This window comes from Artemia franciscana, chromosome 18 (assembly GCF_032884065.1).
Source record: "Artemia franciscana chromosome 18, ASM3288406v1, whole genome shotgun sequence".
In the NCBI taxonomy this organism is placed as follows: Eukaryota; Metazoa; Arthropoda; class Branchiopoda; order Anostraca; family Artemiidae; genus Artemia; species Artemia franciscana.
The window spans coordinates 24899988-24916958 of record NC_088880.1 but is presented as its reverse complement, the minus strand read 5'-3'; the positions used below and the strand labels follow the sequence as shown (position 1 = coordinate 24916958).

General features: G+C 36.6%; 1 protein-coding gene across 3 annotated transcripts in view; it reads right to left on the bottom strand.

The window, feature by feature from the left end:
- Positions 1-16971, bottom strand: part of LOC136038798 (low-density lipoprotein receptor-related protein 1-like) — a gene marked incomplete at its 5' end in the record, with an annotated part of 269617 nt that overhangs the window by 225366 nt on the left and 27280 nt on the right. For all 3 annotated transcript variants that reach the window (XM_065722181.1, XM_065722182.1, XM_065722179.1), the window contains 3 exon segments: positions 6198-6371; positions 9193-9417; positions 10776-11033. In XM_065722181.1, the coding sequence (XP_065578253.1) occupies positions 6198-6371; positions 9193-9417; positions 10776-11033 (657 nt within the window).

Below are 16971 nucleotides of genomic sequence, written 5' to 3'. Positions count from 1 at the left end.
AAATTACCCCCCCCCCCAATTCCACCAAAGAGAGCAGATCCGGTCCAGTTATGTCAGTCACGTATCTTAGACAGGTTTCTATTCTTCCCATCCAGTTTCATCCTGATCTCACCGCTTTAAGTATTTTCTAAGATTTCCCGTCCCCCCCCCCAATTACGCTTGATCCGGTTAAGATTTAAAATAAGATATCTGAGTTACGACGTCCTTCTAAATATGAAGTTTCATGAAGATCCGATCACTCCTTCGTAAGTTAAAAATACGTAATTTTTTCTTATTTTTCAGAATTACCCCCCCCCCCCGCAATTGATCGGATCCGTTCCAATTATGTAAATCACGTATGCAAGACTTCTGCTTATTTTTCCAACCAAGTTTCATCCCAATCCCTCCAATCTAAGCGTTTCCCATCATTTTAGGTTTCTCCACCCCAAACTTCCCCCAATTTCACCAGATCCGGTCAGGATTTAAAATAAGAGCTTTGAGACACGATATCCTTCTAAATATCAAATTTCATGGAGATTCAATCAGCCGTTCGTAAGTTAAAAATACCTCATTTTTTCTAATTTTTCAGAATTAACCCCCCCCCCCCCAAATACCCCAAAGAGAGCGGATCCGTTCTGGTTATGTTAATCATGTATCTAGGACTCGTGTTTTTTTCCCACCAAGTTTCATCCCGATCCCTCCACTCTAAGTGTTTTCCAAGTTTTAGGTTTCCCCCTCCCAACTCCCCCCCCCCCCAATGTCACCAGATCCGGTTGGGTTTAAAATAAGAGCTCTGAGCCGTGATATCCTTCTAAATATCAAATTTCACTGAGATCCGATCACCCGTTCGTATGTTGAAAATACCTCATTTTTTTTATTTTTCAGAAATACCCCACCCCCCCCCCCCCCAACTACCCCAAAGAGAGCGGATCCGTTCCGTTTATGTCAATCATCTATCTAGGACTTGTGTTTATTTTTCCCACCATGTTTCATCCCAATTCCTCCACTCTAAGTGTTTTCCAAGCTTTAGGTTTCCCCCTCCCAACTCCCCGCCCCCGTCACTAGATCCGGTCGGGATTTAAAATAAGAGCTCTAAGACACGATATCCTTCTAAACATCAAATTTCATTGAGATCCGATCACCCGTTCGTAAGTTGAAAATACCTCATTTTTTTCTAATTTTTAAGAATTACTCCCCCCCCCCCCCCAACTACCCCAAAGAGAGTGAATGAGTTCCAATAATGTCAATCATGTATCTGGGACCTGCGCTTATTTTTTCCATCAAGTTTCATCCCGATCCCTCCACTCTAAGTGTTTTCCAAGATTTTAGGCTTCCCCCACCTCCAACTCCCCCCAATGTCATCAGATCCGGTCGGGATTTAAAATAAGAGCTCTGAGACACAATATCATTCCAAACATCAAATTTCAGTAAGATCCAATCACCCGCTCATAAGTTAAAAATACTTCATTTTTTCATTTTTTTTCCGAATTAACCGGCCCCCCACTCCCTCCCCCCAGATGGTCAAATCGGGAAAACGACTATTTCTAATTTAATCTGGTCCGGTCCCTGATATGCTTGCCAAATTTCATCGTCCTAGCTTACCTGGAAGTGCCTAAAGTAGCAAAGCCGGGACTTTAGGTTTTTCCCCTCCAACTCCCCCCAATGTCATTAGATCCGGTCGGGATTTAAAATAAGAGCTCTGAGACACAATATCATTCCAAACATCAATTTTCATTAAGATCCAATCACCCGCTCATAAGTTAAAAATACTTCATTTTTCTATTTTTCCGAATTAACCGGCCCCCCACTCCCCCCCAGATGGTCAAATCGGGAAAACGACTATTTCTAATTTAATCTGGTCCGGTCCCTGATACGCTTGCCAAATTTCATCGTCCTAGCTTACCTGGAAGTGCCTAAAGTAGCAAAACCGGGACCGACAGACAGACCGACAGACAGACAGACAGACAGACCGACAGAATTGGCGATTGCTATATGTCACTTGGTTAATACCAAGTGCCATAAAAAGGTTGGATCGAGAAATCCACCTGGAAATCCAAGGAAATTATAACCCTTATATTATACTGTGATATGTCAGGCCCCTCCTGATAAATAATTGGACAGGTTTTTTTTTTCAGGGATGACTATCGTTGTCGAAGCTTTTTTTCTTATGAGCATTGAACAGCGTACTCCTTTGGCTAGCCGTAGAAAAAGTGGGGTAGCATAGTAGCAATCCTACTTAGCAGTTTTCATGATCTTGTAAAAAATTTTGGCAGATTTCGTCTGAAAATACCATTTTTACATATAAAAATCATGTTCTGGCCTTATTTCTATCCTCAGGCTGATGATGGAAGAGTCACGAGAATGGAACAAAAATTTTTATCTGCTCTTTATTGGTTTCGAAAAAGCGTTTGACTCCATCGATCGTGATGTTTTATGGAAGATTTTGAAATTTTATAGTATACCTAATAAATTAGTCGATATAATAATAGCCCTCTATGAAGACAGCGAATGTTGTGGCAGAACGGAATAGTGGGAGACACGATTCTTTAAGATTTTCTCTGGGGTGAAACAAAGATGTGTGTTATCCACGTTCCTATTTGGCCTAGCAATGGATTATGTCCTACGGTAAGCATCAGGCTTTGGTGTAAAAGTCAGTGGTCAACAGGTCACAAACTTAGACTTCACAGACGAGGTAGGCGATTCTAGAGGCGAAGCAACGTTTGCAGCTACTACCTAACATCACAGCAGAAAAGGCTGAGTAAGTGGAATTAATAATAAACACTGGTAAATCGAAGAGCCTGGTCACATCCAACTCCAGCAGCTCAAATATCTTGCAAGTTGGATTGAATATGATGGCAGAATATTCAACGAGGTAAAAAGGAGAATTGGACAAGCAACATCGGCATTCAATAGATTGAAACCAGTATGGCCAAGCAAAAAACACTCTTTGCGTCTAAAGCTCCGTCTGTTGAATAGCAAGGTCACGTCCATTCTCCTTTATGCAAGTGAATGCTGGAAGCTGAATTTCCATCTGGAAAAACGGATCTTAGCATTTGAAAATGTCTGCCTCAGAAGAATCCTTTGCATTTTTTGGAAGAACAGGATCACGAACGTAGTGGTCCGCAGACGAACAGGTCAACCGCCAGTCACTGATCTCCTGAAGCTGAAAAGATGGACCTATCTTGTTCATGTCCTCGGAATGTCAAGAGACCGTCTTCCAAATGCTGTTTACGAGTGGCAACCCGAGGGTGGGGGAAAAAGAGGGCGACCGAAACACACCCTCCGACGACAGAGCGACTGAGATCTGAAGAGTGCTAAGTTGTAGTTACAACCACAGTGGGAGGACGTCACGGCTGCCGCTCTGCTCCAGGGCGTCTGGCAAGGCTTTGTTGATGCCCTAAGTACCACGTCTGGTACTGGAGGGACTAAGGTCTAAGGTAGAAACTATGAGTGCAGTCATGCTACAGGACCCAAGTGGACTTAACCCACATTTTTCCATTGAAAAATCCTGCCAGACAATTTGATCCCCGCCGATAATTTCCCCCATAACATTCTCTACTTATAAAAATTGTGCATCCAAAATAGAAAAAAAGACAAATAAAAAGAAAAGCATATGAATTCAGAGAAATTCCTCCCAATAAATTTTCTCACCAGTGAAAATTATCCCCAAGGACCCCCCCCCCCTCTCAAAAAACTCCCCAGTGAAAAATATCCTTATTTTTCCCAATAACAAATACTATACTTAAACAATGGACAAATTACAAAACTTGCAGCACTTTTTCAAGGGGTTGTGGGGAGTCATGTCATCCCAAGAAGAGGACCTTTCAATCATGATGAACCAAATGATTATTTCGAAATTTCGTTCAAGTATCTTTGGGGAAAGATATCTTTGGAGGGCTAGTAGCCCACGATTCTGTTTGGTCACTTAAAACGCCACTTTCGAATGAGCCATCCTCTGATCTTTTAGGATCCTTTCTTTGACATCAATGATTCCTACAAAAAAGAACAAGAGCAAAGAGCTCATATGGCACTTATGACGAGGTCGGAAGTGCCAAGAGCCATGAGCTCATATGATATGAGCTCTAGCAAAATTCTAAGAATCAATAGATTGTTTTAAAAGGAAAATCAGAGGCTTAATGCCGGTCGGGATTTAAAATAAGAGCTCTGAGTCACGAGGTCCTTCTAAATACCAAAATTCATTAACATCCAATCACCCACTAGCAAGTTAAAAATACCTCAGTTTTTCTGATTTTTCCTCTCCCTTCGGCCCCCAGATGTTCGAATCGGGGAAAACGATTTTATCAAGTCAATTTGTACAGCTCCCTGACACGCCTACCAATTTTCATCGTCCTAGCACGTCCAAAAGCACCAAACTCGCCAAAGCACTGAACCCCACCATCTAACTCCCCCAAAGAGAGCGGATCCAGTCCAGTTATGTCAGTCACGTATCTATGACATTCATAAGCATTTTCCAAGATTTCTGGTTTCCCTCTCGAGATCCCCCAAAAATCAACAGATCTGGTCGGGATTTGAAATAAGAGCTCTGAGACATGAGTTCATTCTAAATATCAAATTTCATTAAGGTCCGGTCACCCGTTCTAAAGTTAATAATACCTCAATTTTTTTAACTTTTCCAAATTAACAACCCCCAGCTCCCTCAAAGAGAACAGATCCGTACCAATTATGTCAATCTCGTATCTAAAGCTTGCGCTCGTCAAGTTTCATCCCGATATCTCCACTTTTCTTTTCCAAGATTTCTGTTTTCCCCCTCCAACCCTCTATATCCCCGGATCCGATTCAAATTGAAAATGAAGCATCTGAGACATAAGATTCTTCTATATATAAAGTTTCATTGAGATCCGATCACCCATTCGAAGATACCTCGATTTCACGTTTTCCAAAAATTCCGGCTTCCCCCTCCAACTCCCTTCAATGTCACCGGATCTGGTTGAGATTTAAAATGAAAGTTTTAAAGCACAAGATCCTTCTAGATATCAAATTTCATTAAGATCTGATCATCCGTTCGTAAGTTACACATACCTCATTTTTTCTAATTTTTCCGCATTACTCCCCCCCCCCCCCCCAACTCCACCAAAGAGAGCAGATCCGGTCCAGTTGTGTCAGTCACCTATCTTGGACTTGTGCTTACTCTTTCCACCAAGTTTCATCCTGATCTCTTCGCTTTAAGCATTTCCAAGATTTTCTCCCCCCCCCCCCCCTAATGACACAGGACCCGATCAGAATAAAAAATAAGAGATCTAAGTTTCGAGGTCCTTCTAAATATGAAATTTCATTAAGATATTCATTTCATTCATAAGATAAGATCACTCTTTCGCAAGTTAAAAGTGCCTAATTTTTTCTAATTTTTAGAATTAACCCCCCCCCCCCCCCCCAACTCCCCCAAATAGAGCAGATCCTTTCCGTTTATGTCAATCCCGTATCTAGGACTTAATGTGGAAATCTAAATCAAAATACTCTAAAGCATTAGCTAAATCCTTATAAAAACATTATCTCTATATTTAAACGTAAACATTATTGTCGAACTCTTGCTGGAAGCTAACTTGTCAATGATACTACAATTCCATTTTATTTCTATGGGTTCTGTTGATTTTTGTTTTTGGGGTTTCAACGAAGATACTAGAGTAGCAGAGTGGAAAAATTCGCTTTTCTGAATAAGCAACCATTTTTCGGATTGCAGTTAAAATTTTGAGTTGTTACTAAAAATGGAACTCAGCATAACTAAAAGGAACTGATACACTATTCAAAAGTCCAAGGCTTACAAACCTTACGACTTACTCCTTCGACATGAAGTAGTAGGACGAATAATTTTGTAGGGTTAAGGAATAGGCCAATTAAAATTGAAAATGGTGGCTCAAACGCATGGTAAAAAAAAAAATTCATAGAACCAATTAAATAGAAAATACAACATTTTATTACAGTAATGCTATGTTTTAGCGTGTAAGGTAACTTGTAGGTAATGAAACGAATTTCAACATTAAAAATTCTCTAGTTTTATGAAATTTTTTGAGTTTTAGGAATTTATGAAAAACGACATTTTTTAAAACGGCAGTGACGACATTGGTAATAAAAAGGGAAATTAATGCCACCTAATTTCCGAATAAAATTTTTCTGTTCAGATTTCTGTTCATGATACATCTACCTGTCTACTCTTTTGTTCCAACTTAAGTAGATAAATTAATCTCAACTTATTGACTTACCGACTGCAGAAGCTGATGATGGTTGGCAATTTTGTTCATCAGAATTATCCCAGCAGTCATTTTGTCCATCACATAACCAGCTAGGAAGAATGCATGCTGTCGTGTTAACACAATTTATTAGCTCACTTGAATTTACGTTGGCAGACACAGAATTAGCTTTACAATCAACAGGGGCTGCAAAAATCAATAATTTAGCAACACGTAACCACTACTGCAACTAACAATTCGACTACGCAAAAAGTTGCTCAAGATAAGAACACACTAAGGACACATCAGTTTATCAGGTATATTTACTCCAACAGCCTCCAAGAATCTTAGCCCAAATCTTGACAGAGAAGGCCTTGCAACATGTCATGTCAATAACAAAACACCAGCTGAGACCCTAAGTAAGATATACTTTCAAAATAAAATAAAAGTAGGTGATATAAAATCACTAGTTACCCAAAAATGAGATATCACGGAAACTAGGGAGTTAAAAAGTTAGAAGAAGATAAGACCTAATAAATTAGCTTGGTGGTAAATATAGGAATACTAAAAAAAGTACGTTCAGTCACAGTTGCTCAATATTTTAATCAATAAGTTATTTAATTTTTCAATTAGTTAATACAGACAACTAGTTAACTTGGTTCAAGTAGAACGGTAATAAGTGAGCCATAAATCATTGTTTGACAGCATGTCCGACAATGTGGATTAAAATTTTCAACCTCTGGTGCGTTGTACAGCTATCCAGGACGACGCAAGACTGTTTGTCATATCGATTCCTTGTTCATACCCTGTCGGAAGAAGCGGCCCCCTTATAAGTTGTAGTAGACCCAAAATTGTTTGTTAAATCTTTTACAATGACACAACCATACTTTTAACTCAGGACAGTTTATTTACCAGGCAAAATGACCAGGTAATTACAAAAAAATAGCGTAAATTACAAGGCTGTTATGTATATAGCTTTCTACTATTATTGAATTTTACTGCTATAGGCAAAGGCTTCCGCAGTAAAACAATTTGTTTCAAGATTTATAAAATATCTAAAGGAATCCGTCCAATCTAATAAGCGTGATAGAACCACAAATCACAAGCAATATACTGCATTTTAACTTACAGTAATTCACTCGTAGAAACATACTAGCTAATCTCTATTTTTCCTTAGGTGCTATCACAGCTTAGCTACCAATATACAATTATGAAAACTCGATTTATTTTGGGACACAGTGCACGGTAGCGATGCTAGCGGCTGGAGACAGGAATCTGGTATTGGTATCTAAGCTGTGTATGCAATGGTGTTGTAGTACGATTTACGCGTCAGAGCGCGGGCTCGGAGGATGCGCCAAATTCAGAGCTCTGTACCAAAAGCTTCTCATGGACAAGATAGGAGTTTTCATAACTGTATTGGTATCTAAAGGGGTGCTATAAAGAGATAATGCGATACATTTCATAGTTTGTAGCTAATCTTGGCGGCTCTCAAAAAGTCTGAGCCATGTTACATGTGGGTAATAAGGGTTTTAATTCCCGCTGAAACACACACCCTTACAATAAAAACACTAGTACAAAAACACTGGTGCAAAAACACTTGCACCAATAGTACAAGATACGTAAATCAATGGATAAAAGCCTTAAAAGCCAAACTTTTTTTTAACAATTTAATTTCTTGCATCAGTTAAACACTAGGAGTGGGAGCCAAGCTTGTATTTATGCAGGCTATTTAGATTCCTCACATTAGACGAGGGGCTTTCTATTAAAGTTGTCTTCCAGGGTCTGTCAGGTTCTCAGTCTGGCCTCCTCATTCTTGGTCAGAAAATAATCAAGCCTTTTCAACTTAGAGCTCACTAGTGGCTGTGCAACCTTTCTTTTTCAAGCTAAGAGGATAGTGCACCACCAAAATTTTAAATCAGAGTTTGTATTTATGCATAGAAACGCTGCAGTAAATTGCACCAATAGTACAAGATACGTAAATCAATGGATTCGTTATTATCAGATATATATATTCACAGGAACAGAAGTAGAATATTAGCTAGACTTTTTTTTACAAAATAATCTTTCGTTACTTACAAAAGAGGACAATTTTATTTTTTTATTCATGATTTTCAACATTCAACGAATTTTCAATAACAAAAAGGAAAGTAATTTCAAAAATATTAATAGGAAAATGGACAAAACTGAAGCTCATCGATTAGATGATGACAAAATTAAGGCATTAAGTTGAAATACCTTGGGACTGAAAAAGAAAAGAACAAAAAACACTAAATGCCAAAAACTTAGACAGGGAACATAAGCCTCAAGCAAGTTTGGCAACTCCTACTCTAGCCTTTAAATGAACCCTAAAGCAACACCTACTCCCTTACATTTTTTTTTCAAACTCAAGGAGGAACACTATGGAAAATTCTGGACACTCTGGAAAATTCTGGAGACTACTTTAAATAAAAAATTATAAAACTCACTCATATCATTCATAAAGGGATACCATCATTCTTTATTCACCCTCCCCTTCCAATGTGCAAATATGTAGACCAAATTATATATACTTAATAAACTTTCACTAGTGCAACGCTTTTCTTTTTGCCGTTTGTGAACAGTCTGCCGTTAAGTTAATAACAAGAAAAGGGACGTACTATTAAAAATTCATTGAGTATATATATAATTTAGGCTAGTGAAATTTAACGGATTTCATTTGTGAATGATATAAGTATTTAGGAAAATTTTGAAGGTAGTTTCTAGAATTTTATAACGTAAGAGTAAAAGATTGAGATTAATAAAGTGATACTGGGCTTACCGGTATCATAAATTGGAATTGCGAGAAAGGCAATAACTAAGTCTAGAAACAGCCTAAAAAAGGTATTGACTTTGGCCTTGTAAGGAACTTTGGCCTTGCATTAGCAATGAAATCTGGTATATACTTACCAAATAGTCTTACGACAAACAAGTAAAAATGAACTTACGTATAAACTTAATGAGTAAAATAAAAAAATAAACTGGCTAAAATTATAAGCAAAAATAAACTTACGACAGCCTATCTCATCACTGGCATCAGAGCAATCTTGGTCTTTGTCACATCTGTACTTAATTGCAATACAAGGACCACTGCTACACTTAAACTGACCTTCATCACAATGACAATCATTTTCATCACTATGATCACCACAGTCATTAACTTGATTACATGTTTGATTCGAGAAAATACAACGATTGTTGGCACATTGAAAAAAACCATCAGGGCACTTTCTATATGCTAAAATAAAAGGGTTTACTTCAACATTTTAAAAGGGAATAGATTATTTAAGCTATGTTCGGTGCATGTTCTTTTAAGGACACTGTGAAAAAAAGAAGAATACAAGTTTGTTCTATCATCACCCCTGAAAGCTTTCTACCTAAAATTTCGTACTCTACCGATTTTTATAGAACACTAAAATCGAACAAGCTGAGAGCACCGAGTACACCATCGATAAAGCCTCAGTTAGGTTACAGTTTCACAGCAAGACTAATTACTGAATTCCTGAGCCTAAATAGCGGCCCAAGAGTGAGTTTTACTAATGTGTTTGATTTTAATATTGATTAAACTTTTAAATAAATTATTGTTTTCCAAAAAAATTAAAGGGTGACATTAAAACTTATAATGAAAATAAAGTATACTATGTATGAGGAAGCTGCCCCCTACCCCTAAAACCTTCACTATTTACGATAAATTTTGACTGATTTTCCAAATACTTCAAGACGCCTGATCTAAAACAAGGGCAATTGCCAATTGGCTGTATTTGTTAAACTCAAACTGCTTTCATTAAAACATAAGAAGTGAAGGGTTGATGCGGGAGGGAGCAGCCCCCTTAAATACAGAAAAATTTATGTTAATTTTCATTTTTAATGGCGTATTTACTTTTGATAAAAATAAAACATTTTATTTAATTTATATTGACTTTAAATACAATACCTAATAATACCATATCAAACATGAGGCAAGGGGCTATCCCCCTAACTCCAAACCTTACTCTTTAAATTAAAGTTTTGCTTTCGCAGAAAAATTTTGGTTACGTTCCTTTGTTCCATATATCTGAGGGTCTGCCTCCTAAATAAAACCTCCTCCTCGCGCTCAACAAGCTAAAATTTGACTCCTCCGCCCCAGTGATTTAACAACGAAGAGTCAAACATCAAAGCAATCGAAATGGGACAATAAGCCATTTTCACGATTTCTCAATAACAAAAAAGCTCGTTTATTTTAAACAATAATATTTTCCATTTAATATTTTCCATTCAGATATTTTTGAAATACAATGAGACATATTACTTGCAATTTCCCACTAGCTATATTTTTTGTTCCTAAAAATACTTTCAGTAATAGATTGATAAAATGTCAGCACAGACAGTGAGGTTTGAGGAGGGGGACATTCACCTTCATAAACGGGAATGATATAACAGCCGAAAAAACAATTTAACTGAAAGGAATTTTATGTAGCTTAAACATAAATTGCAAGTACAATTGTTTGGAACTTATTAAATACTTTGAACCTACTATTATTTGGTTGGAATTCACCTTTAAAGTGATAAAGCAAAAAAAAATCCTTAAATAACACTAGATAAAACTAAAACAATTACCACAATAGCTTGGCAGTTCATCAGATAGGTCAGGGCACTGGGGTACGCCATCACAGGTCAGCTCATAAGGTATACATTTTCCTGAGCTACAAGCAAATTCATTTGTGCTACAATTCACCGCATAACTGACACAGCGACGCGGGTCTTGAACTAGTGATACTCTTCCTGTGAAGCAGTGGCACGAAGCTGCACCTTTCTCAGTGAGACGGCAAATATCTTCGCACCCGCCATTGAGAACCCGACATTTATTAAGAGAACCTGGAAGATTTACATCTTATTTAAGATAATTCTACTTTTATCTCTTAATGTAGTTAATTACCATATTAGCTTATTGTGGCTAACAGTAACTAATTACCATAATACCACAATTACTGTCCACCCTTTGAAAATCAGTGGCTATTAGCTTTGCTTCTCTTATCAATCTCATCAAACAGTTCGTGGTAACAAACTATAAGTAAGGAGCGACTCGGCTCAATAGCAACAGAAACTCTAAAAGACGGAATTTTGATAGCAATTGATGCATCAAAAGAATTGGCTTTTAATGCTCATTCCAAATATATAAAATTCATTAATTTTTTTTTAAGTATTACCCATCAAAAGCTAGGAGCCGAGGAACATTTGCCTCATTTTCGAAAAAGGGGAAGAACCCCCAGGAAGTTAAGAGATCTTAATAAAAATCCCACCGTCAGATTCAACATATTAGAGAGAATTAATAAGCCCACTATAGAGGTTTCAAGCTCCTAATTACAAAAATACGGATTTTTTTTTTTTTTTTTTTTTTTTTTTTGGCTAAAAGAAAGATCACGGATGTGTTTACGTGTTTACTTGGATGTTTCTCTCTTTTTTTTCTAGAAGTGATCGTATCCAACCAGTGGTCCTAGAAGATCGGGACACGGCTCATTCAGACGGAAATATAATGTTCTAGTGCCCTTTTTAATTGACCAAATAGATTCAAAGAAACAGAAAAAAAAGATTATACTACTCCAGGCCATGAAACGTAACACTTTATATTTATTTTATTACTAGCTGTTGTCGTTACGCGCCATATTAGTTACGCGCCATTGTAGTTGTGTCCCTATGTCCCACCTGTGAATATAGATATATATATATATATATATATATATATATATATATATATATATATATATATATATATATATATATATATATGTTTTTAACTACGTAAAACTTGCGAATATACAACATTCTTTGCTGTCCCATTGTCTGTGCATATAAATAGATTGTCAGGTTTACCGACTCTTGAACATGCAACATATAATGGTCCATGAGAAAACAATCCGTATTCAGTTCTATACCTCATGATTCTAATGATTGCCCTTGAGCTTTGTTGATGGTGATTGCTAATCGACCATTCCCTGTGTCGCCATCGTCATTAATATATCCCCCTGTGCCCCCCGGCGTCCCCTTTGTAGTTTTGTCCCTGTGTCTCGGTCGTCATTTATAATCCCTGTGTCCCGGTCGTCATTTGTGTCCCGGTGTCCCAGTCTGTGATTTCTCTTTGAGTGTCTCGGGCGTCATTTATATTCCTTGTGTCCCGGTGTCCCGGTCGTCATTTATATCCCCCTGTGCCCCCCGGCGTCCCCGTTGTAGTTGTGTCCCTGTGTCCCGGTCGTCATTTATATTCCCTGTGTCCCGGTCGTCATTTGTATCCCGGTGTCCCGGTCTGTATATACATTCGTTTTTTAGTTTTGTTTTTCTCCTTTATTTTTTTCCTTTTTCATTTTTTTTCTTTTTTAGTTTATTTAGATTTTTAGATTTTTTAGTTTTTTTATTAGTTTTTAGTTTTTTTTTTCTTTTTAGTTTTTGTTTAGTTTTTTTTTTACTTATGTCCTGGTCGTCATTTATACTCCCTGTGTCCCGGTCGTCATTTGTGTCCCGGTGCTTTGTTGATTGCTAATCGAACATTCCTTTTGTCCCGGTCGCTTTCTCTTTGAGTGTCGTCATTTATATTCCCTTTGTGCCGGTGTCCCGGTCGTCATCTGTGTCCCGATGTCCCGGTCTGTAATTTCGTTAGTTGAAAACATGACGTCAGTCGACACACAAACATGACGTCACCCGACAGACAGACCCATACACACACAGACAACTTATTTTTATATATATAGATTGTTCCGAGTTTTCATCTGTCACGATGTCTAAGATTGAAAAGGATAAAGTTCAACTGGATGCAAAGTCAATTTATGTTTTTAACGACGTAAAACTTGTGAATATACAACATTCTTCGTTGCCCCATTGTCTGTGCATATAAATAGATTGTCAGGTTTACCGACTCTTGAACATGCAACATATAATTGTCCATGGGAAAAACAATCCATATTCAGATCTATACCTCATGATTCTAATGATTGCCATTGAGCTTTGTTGATGGTGATTGCTAATCGAACATTGCTTGTGTCCCCGTCGTCATTTATATATCCCCCCTGTGCCCCCGGCGTCACCGTTGTAGTTGTGTCCCTGCGTCCCGGTCGTCATTTATATTCCCTGTGTCCCAGTCGTCATCCCGGTATACATTCGTTTTTGAATTGGTATATGATGAAATAAATTTTCAATTTTTTCCCTTTTTTTCTTTTTAGTTTTCTTTTATTGGTTTTTACCTTCTTTTTTTTAGGTTTTTTAGTTTTTTTCTTTTTTCTTTTTAGTTTTTTTTGAAGTTTTTATCTTTTTAGTTTTTTTATTTTTATTTTTATTTTTTTAGTTTTCTTTTTCTCCTTTATTTTTCAGTTTTTTCCTTTTTTTAGTATTTTTTTTCTTTTTTAGTCCTTTTAGTTTTTACCTTTTTTATTTTTTTTTAGTTTTTTTAGTTTTTTAACTTTTTTTTAGTTTTTTTTTATTAATTTTTAGTTTATTTTATGTTTTTTTCCTTTTTTTAGTTTTTTTTTAGTTTTTAACCTTTTTTTTTAGTTTTTTTGGTTTTTAAGCTTTTTTAGATTTTTTTATTTTTTTTTCTTTTTAGTTTTTTTTTGTAGTTTTTACCTTCTTTAGATTTTTGCTTCTTTTATATTAATGCTAAAGCCAAAGTTCGAACCTGGAAACTCTTGAACCTAGAACCTGGAACATAACGCCTTATCAACTCAGCTACATCGGCTTGAATACATTCGTTTTTGAATTGGTATATGATGAAATAATTCAGACGTCATATTATATGATGAAAAAAATTTTTAGTTTTTTTTCCTTTTTTTCTTTTTAGTTTTTTTATTGGTTTTTACCTTTTTTTTAGCTTTTTTAGTTTTTTTCGTTTTTTCTTTTTAGTTTTTTTTTTTAGTTTTTATCTTTTTTATTTTTTTTATTTTTATTCATATTTTTTTAGTTTTGTTTTTTCTTTTATTTTTCAGTTTTTTCCTTTTTTTATTTTTTTTCTTTTTTAGTTTTTAGTTTTTTTTAGTTTTTTACCTTTTTTTAGTTTTTTTAGTTTTTTTAGTTTTTTAGCTTTTTTATTAGTTTTTAGTTTTTTTTGTAGTTTTTGCCTTTTTTTTAGTTTTTCAGTTTTTTTTAGTTTTTAGTTTTTTACCTTTTTTTTAGTTTTTTAGCTTTTTTAGTTTTTTTCTTTTTAGTTTTTTTGTAGTTTTTACCTTTTTTAGTTTTTTTCTTCTTTTGTATTAGTGTGAAATAATTCAGACGTCATATGCGGACAAACACGACGTCACTCGACGGACAGACAGACAGACATAACCCACAAACAACTTATTTTTATATATATAGATTGGTGTTTAATTCAGGATAATGTTTTATTCTTTATTTTTCAAAATAATTAAAAATCCACTTCACTGCGTTTGATCAACTCGAATTATCTTTTTTTTCACAATTTTGTTGTATTTCATATTTGTCACTGAATAAGATATCTTAATATAACTTTACAAAAAGTAACACAAATTTAAGCATTAGTAGTGATAAATTATTTAATATAGGAAATGAAAAGCCCGGCGACTCAACTTATTTCTCTGAAATCTTTTTTTACTTTGTGTTTGAGAGTCCCTAAAATCAACGTCCAGATTTGGAGCTGATCTGTTGAGAGAGACATCAAATATGTGTTAGGGTTGTAAACTTGAACTGAGTTTTAGCAGTATAGGTCCTGTGAAATGTTGAAATATCTGCGACCAATTGACCGCAGCTGCGAAGCAACATATGCGACTACGTCTTTCGGTTAAAAACTTACAAGTTCAGCTTAACGTTCGTCGTTTGCCGTGCAATTAGAAAATTTCAAAAATATTTTTACGTACACATAAATAAAAATCTATTAATATAGTTAATGAGTATAGTGAACAATGTATTTTTAATGTATTATGCGTAGAATAGTGAGAAAATGGATACGCTGAATTCTTCTTTTATGTAGTTCTTGATCTTAAAAAGTTTCCGTTTTGATTACATATATGGACGACTACCTGTGGTTATTAGCCGGCCAAAATATAGCACTGTTACAGATATAAAGACAGATGTTAGCCAAATCCCTGGTAATCCCTGCTAAATTTATGGGTACAAATGCAACAATGTTCAATTTCCATCTCTAACAGAGGTCGCATCGGATGAGAAGCCTAAGAAGCCACAACCATGAGCCTAGCTTTTACTTAAGGCAAAATTTGGTTGGAAACTGACGGCTATTCTTATGGATGTCCTAATGACAAGGATTTGCGGACTTGAATCCTCCTCCCACATAGAGGTTGAAATACTACCCGACTCTCAAAAGGATGACTACCTGTGGTTATTAGCCGGCCAAAATATAGTACTGTTACAGATATAAAGACAGATGTTAGCCAAATCCCTGGTAATCCCTGCTAAATTTATGGGTGCAAATGCAACAATGTTCAATTTCCATCTCTAACAGAGGTCGCATCGGATGAGAAGCCTAAGAAGCCACAACCATGAGCCTAGCTTTTACTTAAGGCAAAATTTGGTTGGAAACTGACGGCTATTCTTATGGATGTCCTAATGACAAGGATTTGCGGACTTGAATCCTCCTCCCACATAGAGGTTGAAATACTACCCGACTCTCAAAAGGATGACTACCTGTGGTTATTAGCCGGCCAAAATATAGTACTGTTACAGATATAAAGACAGATGTTAGCCAAATCCCTGGTAATCCCTGCTAAATTTATGGGTGCAAATGCAACAATGTTCAATTTCCATCTCTAACAGAGGTCGCATCAGATGAGAAGCCTAAGAAGCCACAACCATGAGCCTAGCTTTTACTTAAGGCAAAATTTGGTTGGAAACTGACGGCTATTCTTATGGATGTCCCAATGACAAGGATTTGCGGACTTGAGTCCTCCTCCCGCATAGAGGTTGAAATACTACCCGACCCTCAAAAGGACGACTACCTGTGGTTATTAGCCGGCCAAAATATAGTACTGTTACAGATATAAAGACAGATGTTAGCCAAATCCCTGGTAATCCCTGCTAAATTTATGGGTGCAAATGCAACAATGTTCAATTTCCATCTCTAACAGAGGTCGCATCGGATGAGAAGCCTAAGAAGCCACAACCATGAGCCTAGCTTTTACTTAAGGCAAAATTTGGTTGGAAACTGACGGCTATTCTTATGGATGTCCTAATGACAAGGATTTGCGGACTTGAATCCTCCTCCCACATAGAGGTTGAAATACTACCCGACTCTCAAAAGGATGACTACCTGTGGTTATTAGCCGGCCAAAATATAGTACTGTTACAGATATAAAGACAGATGTTAGCCAAATCCCTGGTAATCCCTGCTAAATTTATGGGTGCAAATGCAACAATGTTCAATTTCCATCTCTAACAGAGGTCGCATCAGATGAGAAGCCTAAGAAGCCACAACCATGAGCCTAGCTTTTACTTAAGGCAAAATTTGGTTGGAAACTGACGGCTATTCTTATGGATGTCCTAAAGACAAGGATTTGCAGACTTGAATCCTCCTCCCAGATAGAGGTTGAAATACTACCCGACTCTCAAAAGGACGACTACCTGTGGTTATTAGCCGGCCAAAATATAGTACTGTTACAGATATAAAGACAGATGTTAGCCAAATCCCTGGTAATCCCTGCTAAATTTATGGGTGCAAATGCAACAATGTTCAATTTCCATCTCTAACAGAGGTCGCATCAGATGAGAAGCCTAAGAAGCCACAACCATGAGCCTAGCTTTTACTTAAGGCAAAATTTGGTTGGAAACTGACGGCTATTCTTATGGATGTCCCAATGACAAG